At 37.9% G+C, this 19,033-nt stretch overlaps 1 protein-coding gene across 2 annotated transcripts in view; it reads left to right on the top strand.

Moving 5' to 3' along the window:
* LOC142138401 (uncharacterized) overlaps positions 1–16,533 on the top strand; it is a 135,261-nt gene extending 118,728 nt beyond the window's left edge. For both annotated transcript variants that reach the window (XM_075195050.1, XM_075195049.1), the window contains 3 exons: positions 14,154–14,270; positions 15,806–15,922; positions 16,160–16,533. In XM_075195050.1, coding sequence (XP_075051151.1) covers positions 14,154–14,270; positions 15,806–15,922; positions 16,160–16,405 — 480 coding nt within the window. In that variant the 3' untranslated portion in view covers positions 16,406–16,533. The remainder of the gene's footprint in view (positions 1–14,153; positions 14,271–15,805; positions 15,923–16,159) is intronic.
* The last annotated feature ends 2,500 nt before the right edge of the window (positions 16,534–19,033 follow it).

The following is a 19,033-nucleotide window of genomic DNA, read 5'->3' as shown; positions in this document are numbered from 1 at the left end:
AAAACAATATAAGTATACAGTACATGCTTTATAATTAGATGTCAATAGATATCAAAAGTATGTACCGTTTCAATAAAACATCATTAATTAGGGAATAATTCTTGGTTTTGGCTAATGGTAACACGATTTGATATATTCAACAAGAAATTAAGTAATTCAGACCCCAATCAACATATATAAAAACTAGGTTTATTTAAAAGGGGATATGTCTGATAGTAATATCAGACTAAAACACATGAGAAGATGTATCAGTCTGCACTATAACTACTTTCCTGCTGTGAGAAACTGTCTGACAATGAATGACAGCACCTCGAGATTGCTACTTTCATAGCCCCAGCAGAAATTCCACAATCTTGTCAGGTTGAAAGCTTTGACCTCTGTCAGTAAATCCCTGGGATTTCTACTCTCTAGGCCAGCTGTTCCCAAACTGTGTGCCTCGGCTCCCTGGGGTGCCTTGGCAATCTCACAGGGGTGCCGCAGCCAGGGCTGGTGGTTAGCTGGGTAAGCAAGGCAGGGGAGGGGGGAGGGGACTACTTGGTAATTATTTTGACTTAGGGGTGCCTTGAAAAAATTATGGAGATCCTATGGGGTGAGGGCAGCACGGTGGCTAAGTGGTTAGCACTTCTGCCTCACAGCGCTGGGGTCATGAGTTCAATTCCCAACCACGGCCTTATCTGTGTGGCGTTTGTATGTTCTCCCCGTGTTTGCGTGGGTTTCCTCCGGGTGCTCCGGTTTCCTCCCACACTCCAAAAACATACTGGTAGGTTAATTGGCTTCTATCAAAATTGACCCTAGTCTATGTGTGTGTGTTAGGGAATTTAGACTGTAAGCCCCAATGGCGCAGGGACTGATGTGAATGAGTTCTTTGTACAGCACTGCGGAATCAGTGGCGTTATATAAATAAATGGTGATGATGATGATGGGTGCCACGAACTGAGAAAGTTTGGGATCCACTTCTCTATACTCAGAACAGAATAGAAAATACCCGGTCACATAAACAATATGCAAGATGTAAATCATCTTCTGTTCAGGAGTCTGGTGTCTAGAAAATCCTCGTGATTTCTTAATCTGATTTACTATTTTCGTTGCATTGATGATCACTAGTAGTGAGAAAGCCGTCCAGGGGCAGAGGTGCTACAGCTTTAAAACAGTTTACGCTGCGGTTAACTGGTAGGAGGGAAACGGGCAAACTCTGGATTTCTAGAAGGTGGTTTCCACACCATCCCTTCCCAGAGTAGACATAACTAGCATGCAAGGGGTAAGGCTATCATTTTAGACAGTTCTGGGTGCTCTCCATCCCTTCTAGTACACGGTCAATGCTGTGTGCACTATTGCTAGGTGCACACAGATTAGCTGGATTAATAATAGATGAGCAATAAATATAAATATATATAATATACACTGCTGCCGAGGAAACACAACGTATGCAAAACGAATACAAATATATTCCAGCGCACATAGTCAAGCTAACATATTTCACTTCTAAGGTATATGACTAGTAAGAGTTTGCTCCCATATATGGACTATCTTCCTAGTGAGGAATATATTTTAATCGATAAGCATTAGTGACAAAGACTGGTGCTGATGTTGGCAAAAAAACGCCCAAGGTACCACCACTTCCCAGACAAATGAACAATGAAATGGATAATAGTGTACCTTTAAGCGCTAATTGTTCAAGAACATAGTATATAAGAGGTGTTTCTCACAATAGGTAAAGATAGTCCTCAACGTGATGGAACACTAGAAAAAACACCAAAACATATAGACATAGGGCTAGATTTACTAAACTGAGGGTTTGAAAAAAATGGAGATGTTGCCTATAGCAACCAATCAGATTCTAGCTGTCATTTTGTAGAATGAACTAAATAAATGGTAATTAGAATCTAAGGTATCATAGATATCTCCAGTATTAGGCTAAGTTTCTATTTAAACCGCATTCCCCATGATTTTCAATGGGGACTGTGGTCTGGAAAAATTCAACAAGCTCTAAAAAGCCTAGGATTTTAGAGTTTGACCCCAATGACGTCAGCTGTTCTACTATATGGTAGTATAGTAAAATGGCTTTGCGCATGTGCATACTTCTACAGAATACATTAACACATTATCTATGTCATTTAGATTACCTTTCTCTATTTATTTGCATGTGTTAATGTATTCTGTAGATGTAAAATTAATATTACTAAGCAGATAGCAATAGAGGAGAGCCAAGTAGTGGGCAAATACTAAAAAAATAAATGGTTGCTTAAACATTAAGCTGTGGGCAAGAGGGCCATTTGTGAATAAAAGCTGGCCAGGAAGCCTAGGGCAGGGGTGTATGTGAGAGATAAGCCAGTCGGCAGGGGGGCATGTGAGTAAACCTGGTGTTATACAAGTTGTTGAAAGCTGTTGGCCAAGGTGTGGCATATGTGAGAATAGCTAATAGGCAGAAAAGTTGGTGGGCAGCTGGGACATGTCAGTGTGTAATAGGTTAACAATGTCAAGTTTTATTTTTTGTTTTGTTTTGAAATCTAACATTTGGAGCCTCCCCTCTAGATATCCTGTGTTTGCTCCTGGGAAGCAGTGAAGCCTGGACAGCATTCTGCAGCAGACCTCAGTACGTCTGGACATCATCTGAATGGCAGCTTTGCCAGAGAGCCAGGAGGAGGTAAGAGTTATTATTTTTATGTGTGATGGGGCTGGGAAGGGAGTATTGGGGGGAGGAGAGGTGGTGGGCTGAATCTTTGCCGAGGGCATTGAGCAACCTTGTACCAGCCCTGTAGGTAGCCCTTAAATCCTGCAAAAAGGTCTACAAAATATAGTTTTTTTTTTTTAGTACTAGAAATTAGTGAAAGAGAAAAAGTTGCGCTTCTTTAATTTAAAGAAATGTCTACAAGTGAATAAAATCATTTGAGATGGCAGCCAAAGTCCAATGTACACAATACATATACATCCCAATATCCATATTGTGCATAAACTTCTCCTTTATGTATATGCTGACACATAGGGGGTATTCGATTAGCTTATAATACGCCTTACTGCACACTTTTTACGCGTTTTAGCGGATGTGTTAATTTTGCACTATTCTGTACTATTGTACTGCGTTAACGACCAAAAAAATTGCCAAATCGTAGGAACCCCATAGAAATAATACATCATGGGCTAAAAAAACATATTCAATTGTTGAAAATCGCCTTTTTTCATTTGCACCTAAGAGGGTGGTTTTAGAGTTTTAAGGTAGACATCAATTTTGAGCAATCCTTTTTTTTTTATGAAAAATTATAAATATGAAATGGTAGTATGTTTATAAAGTAAAGTGTATTAAAAGTCTCTGTAAAAAATTATTATATTATTTTTTTCATAAGATTTTATTAATAAGCAGTCCCTGTAGAAAAAGATAGCGGTATAGTCCAGACTATATAAAACAACAATTTTTTTCAATACATATCATTCAACTGTCACCTGAGATATTAGAACAGTCACCGGAAACTTCAGCAACAGAGAAGAGGATTTGTATTTTTATTACTATTCAATTGAAATTGCTTAGTTATAGCTAGTTAAATTTTAACCTACTTTAATATTTTTCTATAAATTTAGTAATTGCATTGAAAACTATAGTGAAAGAAAGGGTTTTTAGTTTTACTTATTTAAATTGTTACCTAGTTTAAATACATTTTTTATATAGCTTTAGTATTTGGGTAATTTACTAATGAAATATATGAATATATACACAGAAGAACAGCGGAGAGTACAAAAGAAAAAAAAATATATATATATATTTATATATATATATATATATATATATATATATATATATATATATATATATATATATTGTAATAATCACTCTACCAAAACTAGATAAAATAAGGGATTGGTTCTTCTGATAAAAATACATTTTATTACTTACAAATATATGTTACAAATAAAAGATATAAATATCTATACAAAACTAGAGATGGACGGGGGGGTTTTCTGAAACTTAGGGGATCCGAGTAGGCTGGCGAGCCGGCTTGGTACTTTCGCGTGTCCTCGGACCTGAATCGAGGCAAAACCTCATTGTTGTGTTATCGGATCTCTCGGGTTTTGGATTTCATAAGTACCTTCCTCCCCAGGAGAACCAGTGTCATTGCTCTCACAGAAACAGGGGTAGCAGTGTTCTTGTCACTCTCCAGTCTCCAGTGCCATTGCTCAGTGCCATTGCTCACACAGAAACAGGGGTAGCAGTGTTCTTGTCACTTGACTAAAATTGACTGGAAATGACTGGAAATTAATGTTATTGAGGTTAATAATAATGTAGGAACAAAAAAAGGAGCCAAATTATGTTATTTTAGCAAAACAAAAATAGGGATTTTAGAAAAAAATAGGGATCCAAAACCAACACACGAGGGCGGTTTTGCCAAAACCAAAACACAAAGTTAATCCAGATCCAACACCAAAACCAAAACACGGGGGTCAGTGAGCATCTCTATACAAAACCACACCAATACAATAGAAAGAAAAGTTCCTGTGGTTAATGCAGCTGCTACGAATGGTGGATATTAATCAACTTATAAGTCCCTGATTAAGTCCCTGATACACTTAAGATTTCAACACAATTCTCTTCTGGAATCCTCCATAGACAAATTAGAGAACAAATTATTCCCAAGATAGTAATAATGTATTGGAGTACCGATCTTGAGGTAGTCCCTAGGAGTAATCTGTTGATATTGCATGTAAGTGTTCCAGTGGACGTTTCAAATGTGTAATTTCCTGTCTCTCCTCTGTGGAGGCGCGCACAATAAAAAGCGATAGTCCATACCCAAGAAAAAAATCTTCTCTTACCGGTAATAAGCCGTTTCTCATGCCCTCCAGATGGTCTTAGGAACAGCTAAATTGAGCTAGACCTCGCCGCTGGTGTATAGTACAATTACTCACTGCATTGATTGCACTGTGCGTGTCTACTATCGTCTTTTTACATGTAATATCTATCTGTAGGTAATAAAGTGTATTTTATCATAAGAACCAATCTGATATTTTATCTAGTTTTGGTAAAGTGATTAGATTATTTATATATATATATATATATATATATATATATATATATATATATTATTCTTTTTCCTACTCTCCACAGCGCTCTTCTTCTATGTATATATTCTGTTGTTTTATTGTGGGGTATGTAATAGGCCCTGAACTAGATGCAGTGGGGAGTGGATAAAATAATACTAATGGTACTATGTTATATTATGATATGATTGTACCAATAGAGTGTAGGTTTATTTAGACCTTTGCTATTGTTATACTATATTTCCCTCATTGTGAGCGCCTGTTTTTGCCCCTTGGTGGGAATTAGGTTCTTACTAATTTACTAATGGAGCCATTCAGGGGCACAGTTTGGCTGTATATGTATGCAGCGTGTATGTAGGAGTGTGTGCAGGATGGTTTGCTTGGTGAGGGAGTGGAAGATGTGTTACAGAATCAGGAGAATGTGGCGCTGCATGTAGGACTGACTGAGAGAGAGAATGCTGGTGGTCCTGCAATGGCTGCATTAGTTGAGCCCAGGCGTTGGATTCCCCGGCCCGTCTGTACCGCACACGTCCGTTACTTGATGGGGTCCCCGAGGATGAGGTAATAAGACTATATCGCTTATACTCAGAATAAATTTTTTCATTATATGACCTTCTAAAACATGACCTGGAACCAACAGTCCCCAGTAACCGCGCTGTGCCAGGATTAGCAAAGCTGCTTGGGGCATTGCACTTTCCGGCATCAGAAACTTTTCAACCTACGCTTTCTGTAATTGCGGGTTACTCGCAACCAGGGGCGGACCTAGACTTTATGTTTAGGGGAGGTGATTTTGTATAATCACGCCCCTTCTTTACTCTGATTGGCTGGCCCGCGTTAAACCTCGCCTTCCGCTCGCGTTTGGCCCCGCCCCCTCCTGGTTTGATCGCCGGCTGGGACCACTCTGATTTGATCGGCGGCTGGGACTTAGCTTTTTGCTGCTAGGGGGGGGCGAATGCCCCGATCGCCCCCCCCTGGATCCGCCACTGCTCGCAACCCACATTTTCAAGGTGCCTGTTCCAGGTCCTAAAAGTCCTAAAAAAACACACTGCAAAATGTATAAAATTTCCTCAGTCTGAAATACAGTGGAAGTCAAAGCAGATTTTTATTCGGTCACACATATGCCCATTTGTCCTGGGTGCTATAGATTGCACTCATGTGGCGCTCACACCTCCACACGGAATGGAAGAGAGCTTTCAAAACCAAAAGCACTTCCATTCTATGAATGTGCTGCTGGTATGTGATGCCAAAAGAAAATTCTGAACATATGTGTTGGTATCCCAGGATAATCATATAATTCTTTCATTTTGCAGAACTCAGCACTGTTTTCAATGTTTGAGGAGGGTCACGTTCCACATGGATGGCTGCTGGGTAAGTTATCAAAGTTATATCATGTCATCAGTAGTAAATAAAATGAGAATGAAATGAATATAACATAATCATACACAAAAGTAATGTTATTTTTTTTGTTGCTACCTTTTGTTGGTGATGCAGAATATGGGAGCCGGCCCTGGTTGCTGATTCCAATCTCCAATCCTGTGTCTGCCGCTGAAAGAAGGTGTCATATATTCTACTATTATATTTCCTGGTGAACAGTAATTTTTAATTAGTGGCTGTGTAACTAAACATTAGTGTAATATATCTCTATAATATATATATATATATATATATATATATATATATATATATATATATATATAGTGACACTATCAGGGGAATAGGTACCATCTCCATGGGAAGATGGTGAGGAACAGCAGCAGTAAACCACACAAGTCCAGAGGTTTCAGCCTCAGCTAGTTTATTCACCAGCTTGCAAACAAAACAAATCATAAACAAAATCCTAGCCGTCTGGCAACTAGCTAATACATTTTAATAATGACAGAAAACTTATGCATCTATATGTTCATTTAAATATAGACATAGTGATATAAATGAACCAATCAGCTGTATATCACTTGCAATACATGACAATAATGTCAGTTTGTAAGAATAACTGTAGCCGGCTACTGGCAATAAAAAAAACAGTAACTGGTGAATGAAATTGAAAAAGTGCTCTGTGCAACGAGTGTACTGACACTCAGGGAAGTTGTAAAGAAACAATGAGCCCATAGATGTCATAGTAGCATTTGTAGGTCTCCAAATCCTGTATATCGATATGGAAAGACAAATCTTAATCAAGCTCTGATGATAGATGAAGCAGGAATGAGAGGAGAATATTGCCGGCTGTAAGGAAGTGCTCAGTAGCACTGAAACGCGTCAAGGATCATACCATTTAGAACTTGAAGCACATCATATACAATATTTACAGCCGGCAATATTCTCCTTTCATTCCTGCTTCATCTATCGTAATCGCTAATACCTCGTCTGTATAAGCTACAATTCTCATCAGATTTCTGGGATCAATAGTATTACATCAAATCTCTCTGCGATTATCGATTATTATTTACAACCATTGGTGACTAAGAATCCGGCTACAGTTATTCATACAATCTGACATTATTGTCATGTATTGCAAGTGATAAACAGCTGATTGGTTCATTTCTATCACCATGTGTATATTTTTATGTTTTCTGTCTTTGTTAGATACACTTGGCATTATTTATTGATAATTTTTTTGTTTATGTGTCTATTTTTCATTTTTTATTTTTATTTTTATGAATGTATTATATTTATATATTATTAAATTTGGTATATTGTTTTATTAAATAGGGAATGTGACTATTAATATTTTACACTCTTACTGTTATTGTTTAGCGCAGACACCCCCTCTAATATCTCTTACAATGTGTCTCATGTTTACTGGGTACTGAAGTTTAAAATTAACACAGAAACAGAGGTGGAGGAAACTTAGTTTGGCTTCCATGACACCAGATAAAGACAGACCAGACTAGTAATAGAAAGAGTTAAAAGTTAATTATTATTGATTTATTCGTCACCCATAATTCTTCCTTAACTCCATAACCCCTCTTAAAGTCTAATATTGTTGCATATAATATTATAATCTAAACTGTGTCACGGAAAACTAAAGGAATTGAAATCATGAGAACCCAGATAAAAGGTCTAGTACTGCTAGTAAATCTATACATGTTTTACCAAATTTGAATTATTCACTAGTATAGGCAAGTGAACACCCTATGGAAATAAACCAGTAACTGATGTACTGGTCTCGGCACATGCCAGTAGCTGAGGCTGTTTATTTTTGAATTGTGTTCTAGAACATAACGCATCATCCCACCTGAGATATTCAAACTGCCTCATATCTGATGAGCATCGTGGAATTGATCAGACACAGAAACACCAGCTCCTTGTCTATCATCAGATATACGGTATAAAGTGGAATCCTAGTGGCTTTATTCACAGAATATATAACACCTGTAGCTATATATACTAGTTCCTTTGTATCAGTGATAATACAGGTAAGTCCTAATAAGCATTTTAAAATTTGTCAGTTTAAACAACCTGGTTATTACAGAAAAGTAAAGGCAGGCTGCTCGATTGATTTCAAGAAATAACATGAGCGGAAATTGTATTGATAGATAGAGCATATATTGCTGGTACTATATGTACAACTCTGAGTTACTTACACTATAGGGTGCTTGTTAAATTGTTATGCAAATTATAATTAATTATTAATATTATTAATAATATTATTTTTTTTATTATTTTTATAGTGTCCACTACCATTTGCTCTACTGTTTCACCCATAAATAGAGTATTTGGATGTTTTTTGTTGATTCCCCTTTCAGCACAATCGTTCTTATTATGTGTTCTTATAAGACCAGTAAATTATATTTAACCTTCTTTGGTTATAAATCTCACACTGTACTTGTGCTCCCCCATTGTGGCATTGCTGGTATTCACAAAGAATCCCTATACTATTTCCTTACAAATTTTCTTTCCACCTGATATTCACACTGGCTCATAGCTGTTCAGTTTTGTGGAAGTGACCAGACAGGGCCGCCAAGAGGAATTTGGGGCCCCGGTAATGCAACTTTGTGGGCTCCCCTCCACAGATAGAGGAGAAAAAAAAATGCCGGACTGCTAGCCTGGGGCCCTAAGGAAGGCCGGGCCCCAGTAATTTGTACCCGCTACCCCTCCTCTCAACGCCCCTGGACACAGACAATGTCTATATATCTAATCAGACATATGGGCCACAGCTCAATCCTACTGGGTTCATACATAGAATAGACAACACCTATTGGACCAATGTAAAAACAGATGAGTCTTAATAGGCATTTTATAATTTGTGTATTTAAACTGTTGTTTCATATTATAAATACTGAATTTCTCAAAAGCCTTTACCATAATTGAAATAAACACATTATTATGGCTTTATTTAAAGATAGAAAATGTACCACAACTTATTTTCAAGGTCACTATACTGTTAATAAACAGGAAATCAACTCACAAAAATCTACAGTATCGAGCCCTAATGTTCGACCCACAATTATTTGGGGCAATGAGATAGACCAGTGTGTGTTGTGACCTCTAATAGTGTGACTATTCTGCCAAATGACTCCAACAAGACTATCCTTGGTACTACAAATGATAGCCTGGGACGGAACAACCTCCTAACTGGTTGATATAAGAGGGTAAAAGCTTGTAGTGAGGTATTGGTTACATACAGGTGTCAGACAACTTAAACCTTGACATTAGATGGGAATGCTTTCATACACAATGGGAATGTTTTCATATACATTTGTGAAAGTTACAAAATGTATTTCTATATTATGCAACTTGTATTCTATGATTATAAAGAAAAATACAGTCACTCCACGTTATTCTGCCACAAAGACATTTAAAATTACTTAAGTTCATTGTAACTAAATAGAATATTAATCTCTTAATTTATTAATGCATATTTGCTAATATGACCTGTTTCATAAAGTATACATTTGTCTGGTACATTATATCTATAATTAATTCATTTAAAATGTAATAAGCAAATTCTGGGCTTTAGGTAACTCGGAATTGTGTTTTGGGCATTTTTGGGGAATGGTTTATTTTGTTCCTATTTTTATTTTCACAATATTGAGAGGTATGATATACAATGGATGCATCCATTGTGTGACCTGAGCTAACACTAATAAGAATACAAACTCCATATTTACTGACTCCCAGCCATAATCTTTATCAAATGGCTTCTTCCACTGAGTGAAGGTGAGGGGCGAAGCATTAACTTGGGCTCAGTTAGTTAGTTGATGGAACATGACAACTGATACCAGATTAATTCAGCCTAAAGTGTGGATACCAGCAAGTCACATATCTCTCAGATGTAAAGGTTATAAATAATAGGTTGTATCTATATTTTAGAATATGTTGAAAGCTATAGAATACACTTTCCCTTCCCGTTCATAGAATGTATATATCACTATATGTACATGTATAAATATACATCTATAAATTATCGCAGAACTCATGTTATTGATCTATTATTTAGATTTAGATTTTTGATATGTATGTACCATACTGTATCTTCTATTTGACATTTCGATTTAGACCTGGAATTTATGTTATATTATTTATATCGATTTGTATTGGCATGCTATTACTTTATTAATACATTTTATTAAAGCTTAATAAGTTTATTGCAATGAAAATCATGGTCATAAAGGGATAGAAAGTTGGACTTTGATGTAATGTTCACACGTTTGTACAATCTTCACCTCCCTGCAAAACTAGGCACAGTGTAAACCAGTTAGTCATTATCATTAATGTGCATCTATTAGCTACACACAGAGGAAACTGCTATTTTGTGGCAGAACCATTATTCATGAGGCTTATCAACTAGATATGGATGAACTTACAGCTAAATTTTACGCAAATTGAATTTCACATTTCAACAGGAGTTTCTGCAAAAGACCAAAGTAACAATGATAAAATCTGTGTGTTTTGCTTTTTTTTCCCTATTCATGGTAAAGTAATGTTACATTGTATTTACAAAGTAACATTTTTCCAAATTTATAGATATATCAGAAAGACAGTTAATTCATTCTGCTGTTTGGTATGATTGTAGTAAAACAAAACATGCTTAAATGCATAAACAGATATCGGAATGAGACAAATATTTCTTGAATATCAATTCAATTTAGTAGGAGCCAGTGACAGCACTCTGCACATTATCATAATGGCTTCAAAGTCTGTAGATGATGGATGCACTTTAAAATGTTTAATTTGTGCGTGAACCTCTATACTGAGATGCTGTGTTCAAGAATACAACTGTAGGCATAACAATCCATTCAAATTCAATAGGTCCAAAAACCATATAGGGCGCCAGCCTACAGGAAATGTATATATAAAGGTTTCCTTGATGTGGCTTCAATCAGAGGTGTATGAAACTCCAGATATTATATTTCATCTGTTCAGCAAATGGCTTGTACCTTTATGGGGAAGTTATAAAACACAGCATCCCTACCCTCCCAGAGGGTACCAGCCCCCTGCTGAACAATGATGGCGCTCCTCCTGATCGCCCTAGGCTATGACCTAAAATGCCAACTATGACATCTCAGTGATCCAACAGAATGGACATGAGAGACTAAGACCCTTGTCCATTATACCAAAAAAGTTTTTAAAGAAATAAAAAGCAGAAGTTTTTTTTTAGAGATTTTTATTGCATAAGTGTTTGTGATCTCCCATTTATAGAGGAAATTAGCCCAAGCTGTCTAGCACAGGGGCTATTGCAAGATATTGAGAGGGTGCCCACTTCTTTATTTTAAAGTGAATGGTCCTTTGAAGCCAGGACCAGCAATGATGCCTATTGGGGTGGGGATGGTCCCATTTCCATTATCAGTATTATAGTTAAAAAAATCTACATTTTTCAAAAGAATTTAAATATTGGAAAAGTGAAATGTGCAGAGTACTGTCATTCCAAATCTCAATTATTGTACATGGATATTCACGTCAGCTAGAATATGATTACCAGAATCACATGCACCACACTATGTGTCAGTTAGATATTTTAAAAATAATATCTACAGCCCCTTTGTCCCTGCAATTACAAACTGCTAACAATAGTGAAGAACCAATGACAGTGAATCAAAAAACATTTAATTTTAAAGCCCCAAATGAAAACAGTGATGGGACAGTAAATAAATTGTTTTCTAATCAAATGTCAATTCACATTACAGGTGAAGTTTTTGTTCTAGTAACACATGTTTGGAAGGACTACAATGTTTGTATAAATAATATTAAACTAAACTGTAATCTAATTTTATTATTCACAGTCCAGTACTTACGCGTCTTCGTCCCGATATGAAGCTAAAGGATTGTGTGCGCTATACTGTAAGAGAATGGATAAAAACGAGTGAAGCTGATCGTAAGATCTACAAGATGGCTAAGAAGTAAGTTTTTCTCCCTAAACTAGCATAACAATAGGCTATCCACTTTATTACCCCATTTCTAAACTGATTTTGTGTGGTTTAGGTTCATACAATTGGAGAAAGAGGAAGCAAAGCAGACAGAGGCATCTATCCAGCGGCAGACAGAAGCAAGAAAACCATATGACGATGATATGGAGACACAAGGGTCATCAGAAGCTGGCATAGATGAAGAGATAACTGCAAGGACTGAAACTGTTGTACAAGGGGACATCTATGATGAGCAAACTAAAAACAAAGCACAATTAGTAAAGAAAATTAAGATCAGTGCAAACTCTGAGAGTCCAGTACAGGCTAGTATCAACAAAATGAGCACTGTGCACACTAATAGACGTGTGCGAGCAGGTATGTAGAAAGAAGGATCCTCTTATCAAGTGTTTGACATGGGCCCTACGATGGGTTTGTGTAGAAGTGGCTTTTACATCCTGTGTACTGTGACTGTATAGAATTTTATTGACAGGTCTTCACTAATCTGTTTCTAGACCCTCTTCTTCTCCCAACAGATAACTGGAAAATAAAACATAAAAGATGTCACCTATGCTATGAAAGACAGAAGAAATTGCTGAAGAGACATCTCTATAGACAACACCGGAAGATTGCCCCAGGCTATATGGAGACACTAATTTGGCCACGTGGTGTAAAGCTCCCAAAGAGAGTAGAAGGACGTCCACCTGAAACACCAATGGAGGTGAGTAACTGACACTTAAATGTTTTTAACTTTTAACAATTTATTCCCTAATGTGGGCTTGAGAAAGTCATGGTTATCTGATTGTTGTAGAACTATAAGTGCCAGCATTCTGATACATGAAATTCTCTATGACTTGTATCACATTTGTATATTTTCATTTTTATTAATCTTGTTATTTGTGGGTATAAAAATGCTCTGTTCTTCATAAAATGTATTCAGTTTCACCAAAAGTCTTTTTATTGATAGTACAGGCTGACATCTGTTCCCCACCTCTGCCTATATGTAAATATAATGTCATTTTGAGTGGGAAAAGGGACTCTTCAGCCATCTACTAAAAGTGAAATTTATACTATTAATCTATACTACCCAGTCTCTGATAGGCTGGTATGTTTCCAGCCTATCAGAGACTGGGATCTGTCGCAAAGCTGGGATATTTTTTTATTTCTTTTAAAGTTTAATTCAAAGGGGTGGGCAGGCAGGTCACAGTGGGCTCCCTTGGCAGTCTTGGCCCCTTGTCAGTGCCCCCCGTCCATCAGATCCCCTGATGGTGGCCCTGACCAAACATACAAAAAGCACAGACGTAACATTGAATTTCTGGATCACTCCCGTATTTAATAACAACTTTTACAATGTTTATCTCCTTGAAAACTCATTTCCATCTTAGTAAGATGAGATAATAGTAAGAGGACATTGGCTCTTTATTACTACTCATTTAAATATAGTATTCTGTGATATATATCTGGTTTTACATGTGAGGAGATTGAAGTGCTGTTTTGTGCCCAGTCCATTTTGAAAATAGAACTTCCTAATCCCCCAGCTCCTCGTATCAGAAGGAGCACAGTATTACACCCCTGCAGTCACCACCATCTAGTAGCATCAATCACTAGAAGAACCTGTATAAACAGGCGCAGTCATAGGTGTATGACATCATAATGGTATTATCTCTGTAGGGCCGCAGCTTTGCACATACACAAATAATCCTTAATTACTACGTCCAAGATACATTTATGTGTACTCGCACCAGTTAAATCCTGACATTTACACAGTGTTTATGAATCTTTTCCTAGGTTGAAGAAATCATCCATCCGGCATTATTAGACACAGATTTGTCCCCAGACATAGATATGGATTTCCAGACCCTCATTGATGAACTGCAACAAGAAGAGGACGTGTTACCGATGGAGGTGAGGAAATGACACTTAAATGTTTTTAACTTATAACAATTTATTCCCTAATGTGGGCTTGAGAAAGTCATGGTTATCTGATTGTTGTAGAACTATAAGTGCCAGCATTCAGATACATGTAATTCTCTATGACTTGTATCACATTTGTATATTTTCATTTTTATTAATCTTGTTATTTGTGGCTATAAAAATGTTCTGTTCTTCATAAAATATACCCAGTTACACCAAAAGTCTTTTCATTGAAAGTACAGGCTGACATCTGTTCCCCACCTCTGCCTATATGTAAATATAATGTAATTTTGAGTGGGCAAAGGGACTCTCCAGGCATCTACTAAAAGTGAAATATCCTAGAAGCTCATTTATACTATTAATCTATACTACCCAGTCTCTGATAGGCTGGTATGTTTCCAGCCTATCAGACACTGGGATCTATCGCAAAGCTGGGATATTTTTAATTTTTTTTTTAAGTTTAATTTAAAGGGGTAGGCAGGCAGGTCACAGTGGGCTCCCTTGGCAGTCTTGGCCCCTTGTCAGTGCCCCCGTCTAAAACACCCCCGGTTTTACCCAGGGACCCCCACAGGGAGGTTTGGTCTTGGCTGCGTGAGGTGCGCAGGTCGCAGTTCTCTAAGTTAGTTATCAGAACAGCAGATAGAAAACAGGAATGGTCGTGCAATCTGGTTCAGATACCAAAGGATAGCGTAGTACACAGTGAAAATCCAAAGAGTAGGTCAGAGGCGAGCCAAAGGTCAAGATCCAGATAGCAGATAGTATCAAATCGTAGGACAAGAGGGTAGTCAGGAACAAGCCAGGAGTCAGGACCAAAGTAGCAAACAACAGGAACAAGGAAACTGGAGTCAGGAACGCTGGAGCTGTTGAAACCAATCATCTGGCACCAGAATGGTGAAAAGTGGTCCTTATATACCAATATGTGGCCCCTGATTGTAAGGACATGATTTCGGCGGTCAGATGCACCTAACCGCCGACATACAGCAGATAGAAGGACCTACTGTGCATGCGCACACAGCGAAAGCCAGAAGTACGTCCCGTAGACTAACGCGGCTCGGCACAGGAGACATCTCCGGCATGTATGGACAGTGTGGGGACAGCGCCTGACACCTTCTTGACTATTGGACCGAACGGTGGCTTAGTGGTTAGCACTTCTGTCTCACAGAACTGGGGTCATGAGTTTGGCCTTATCTATGTGGAGTTTGTATGTTCTCCCTGTGTTTGCGTGGGTTTCCTCCAGGTGCTCCGGTTTCCTCGCACACTCCAAAAAACATGCAGGTAGGTTAACTGGCTGCTATTAAATTGCTCTTAGTCTCTCTCGGTCTCTGTGTGTATGTTAGGGGATTTAGATTGTAAATTCCAATGGGGCAGGGACTGATGTGAGTGAGCTCTGTGTACAGCGCCGCAGAATTAGTGGCGCTATATAAATAAATAGATGATGATGATATGACTATGTCCTAGATACATTCATATCTACCCGAACCAATCAAGTCTTGACATTTACACAGTGATTATTAATCTGTTCCTAGGTTGAAGAAAACATCAAACCAGCATTCTTAGACAGAGATCTGTTCCTAAATACATATGAAGATTTCCATACTCTTAATGATGAACCAAAGCGAGTAGACAAATTGTTACCATTGGAGGTGAGGAAAAGACACTTATATTCTTTTAACAGTTTATTCCTTAAAGCAGGCTTGGGTAACCCGCGGTTTTCCAATTGTTGTAGAATTGTAAAAGTGCCAGCATTATGATACATGTAATTCTGCAACAGATGGAGAACCACAGATTGCCTGTTAATGCCTTAAAAATGATTTACAACTTTGAGATGATCAACTTAATTCAAAATCAATGATGGTTTTCTACTGTTTATATATCCGCAGTTCATGGAAATAAGAGAAAACCATTCTAAAGCAAACAAACCAATTGTGTTGCCAGAGGAGAAAGATGCACCTACATCTAAGTTCATTTCTAATTCTCATGAGACCAATCAAACGAGTCCTGACATGAAAATACTGGAGATGCCCAACTACACCGCTGGCACCAGGAAAATGAAGGAACTTCCTATATCAACACAATCCAGAGGCTATACAATAATTAATGATGTCATAGTAATAGATGATGACTGACGAATATAAAAGATAATATAAAAGATATAAATATAATATAAAAGATATTACCAATCAGTCCTAATATAATATTATTTCATAAAACTACCAGTTAAAATAGTTAAATAAATATCGTTTTTAGACTTTTACCGCAGCATTGATAGTAGTTTTTTTTATTTGTATTTTAATTCCACAGAATAAACATAAGCAATGAACAGAAATGTTAAAGATAGTTGTCGTTGTAACAAGATAATCAACGTTATTCACTTCACTTACAAGTTATTTTAATGTTATGGCTGAATGGTGTATATATACATTCTATTAATTTGCAAAAGTTTTTAGTTCTTCAGTAAATATAACCACAGTCCATAATAATGATCTCCATTAAATTTGGGCTGTATATAGATAGAAAATGAGCAGTTAGGAGCCAGCTGTTGATAATACCATGGTTTGTGTATTTGATGCGCCAAGAAAACAGTGTGTTCTGGTAGTAAGGAGGCAGTGTAGTACAATACCAGTGTCAGTGATGTCAGGATGTTCCACACAAACAAGAGACTTCAGAACCATGAGTGGATCCAGATACTACCTGGCTATGTCCCTTTTTTGCTCCTCATGTAAAGGAGCAGATACCCCTCAATTCACTTACGTTGATGTTTCTTTGCCTACACTCTTCCTCTACAGCTCTCTCCCTCTTTGATGTGATGCAGCAGCAACCATTCACTGATAGACTGGTAGCGCACTGCATGCTAATGAGGTCACTGAGCGGTATGTTTACAGCCTATCACTGGGATCTGTCGCAAAGCTGGGATTTTTATTTTTTTTAAGTTTAATTCAAAGGGGTGGGCAGGCAAGTCAAATTGGGCACCCTTGGCAGTCTTGGCCCCTTGTCAGTGCCTCCTGCCCATCAGTCCCCCTGATGGTGACCCTGCCCTCACCAAACATACAAACACCACAAACATAACATTGAATACTCACACATAAATCATATATGGCTCCCAGCTATTTTGTCCTACAAAGTTTGTCTTTTCCAAAGTGTCACAATGCTCTTGTCAACCCTGCCCCTTATATTACGAATGGCAACACTAAACCCATGTCATTAAAATCTGCTACTCCCTTGTCTTATGTTCACCCCCAACCCCCATTTATCTGTCCTCCCTTCATTATTTCCTCATGTCTTGTATCTATCTAGTGCCCCTACCTCCTTACCACCTCCTGTTATCTGCCCTCCATTATTTATTTATTTTACTTCAGTTAACATTAGTTTGTGGAGTGTTAGAGGGGGGAGCACTCCCCCATCTACCCATATCTTATTCTCCCACCTCCTCTATTTGCCAATGTGCCACCTCTATGCCTGGCCTGTTCACATTCCTGAGCTGTTGGGGCTGTGGGAGATAGGTGATTGTCATTCTCCCACTTGTGCTGGCATCATCTTCATCACTGTCTCCCATACAGTCTTCATCCCAGGAAACAAACAGGCCAAGGCTGGATAAGTGAGGCTAGTACGGAAAAGTGTAGAGGAAGGGACAAGGGGCAGAGCACGTAGTACTACTCCTTTTAAATCTCGATCCCAGACTCCTGTCCGGACCATCTGCCCCTTGAAACAGTTCTGGAGGTGTGAACCTATAATGTAGCAATATAAGACAGCTGCCACTGGCAACTGATTTTAGAAGGGCATACAAAGCAAAGTTTCTTTAAATGTTTAAATAAAGAAGTAAATAATTTTAGAAAGAATGAATGTGCCTCCTCCAATCAATGACCTGCATCAGTACTAAAGCCTAGGGCTGGTTCCCACTAAAACAGGGGAACAACCCACTTTACTAGGATGCACCTCTAAAGGGGGTATGCTTGACTTGCCTTTTTTGCCTCTACAGTACTGAATGTACACATGAATGCTCTAATCCACCTCTCCAGGTGCAAGGCACTGTAAGTGTAAATAAAGTGTAAATGTAGTTTTGGCTCATGTGCAGTGCATTGCTGAGCAGACAAACAATGTGGAAACTGAACCCTATATAACTTCCTGATTAGTACACAAGTTAAAGTAAGGTAGCTACTAAAGGACAATGTTATCATATAATGCTGGTTTATGGTGAATACCCAGCAGCAAGACACAAAAATGAATCAATGCAAACAAAGCAATAGGAAATATTTACTAAAGTCATAACAGTTCTTTTCACACATTTCCCTCTTTCTTATGTACTTTGTGCTATATGTTTATTTGATAATGTGGGGCCAACACACAATGTTTTACAATCCTACTAATAGCTGTGATCTTCTGTCAGGAGTCTGGAACACAAAAACTCTGAGAACTGTTATAGATAGATGGCTGCATGCACCTGCTAATGTGTTTTCCACTGATCAGTTCCCATTACAAGTAATGGCCTTTTCATTTATTTTTACTTTAAACAATACTGGCTCTGTGATATTAGCTCTGAAGACAGAGAGGAAGGTATTTTGCTATAATTTTGAAAATTCGACCAAGAGGTAATCCGACCTCTCCCTCTGGGCAGACAACCATCGAAGTTTATCAGTTTTAAAAATGGGATGTTATATATACTTCCTCCAAGTGTTGGTTCTCCCATTCCAATTCCTCACCTTTCAGTCTAGACCCTCATGTAGATGATTGACACTAGAGATAAGGGATCCCCTCAG

This window comes from Mixophyes fleayi, chromosome 2 (assembly GCF_038048845.1).
Source record: "Mixophyes fleayi isolate aMixFle1 chromosome 2, aMixFle1.hap1, whole genome shotgun sequence".
Taxonomy (NCBI): domain Eukaryota; kingdom Metazoa; phylum Chordata; class Amphibia; order Anura; family Limnodynastidae; genus Mixophyes; species Mixophyes fleayi.
This window is presented reverse-complemented; position numbering and strand designations above follow the sequence as displayed.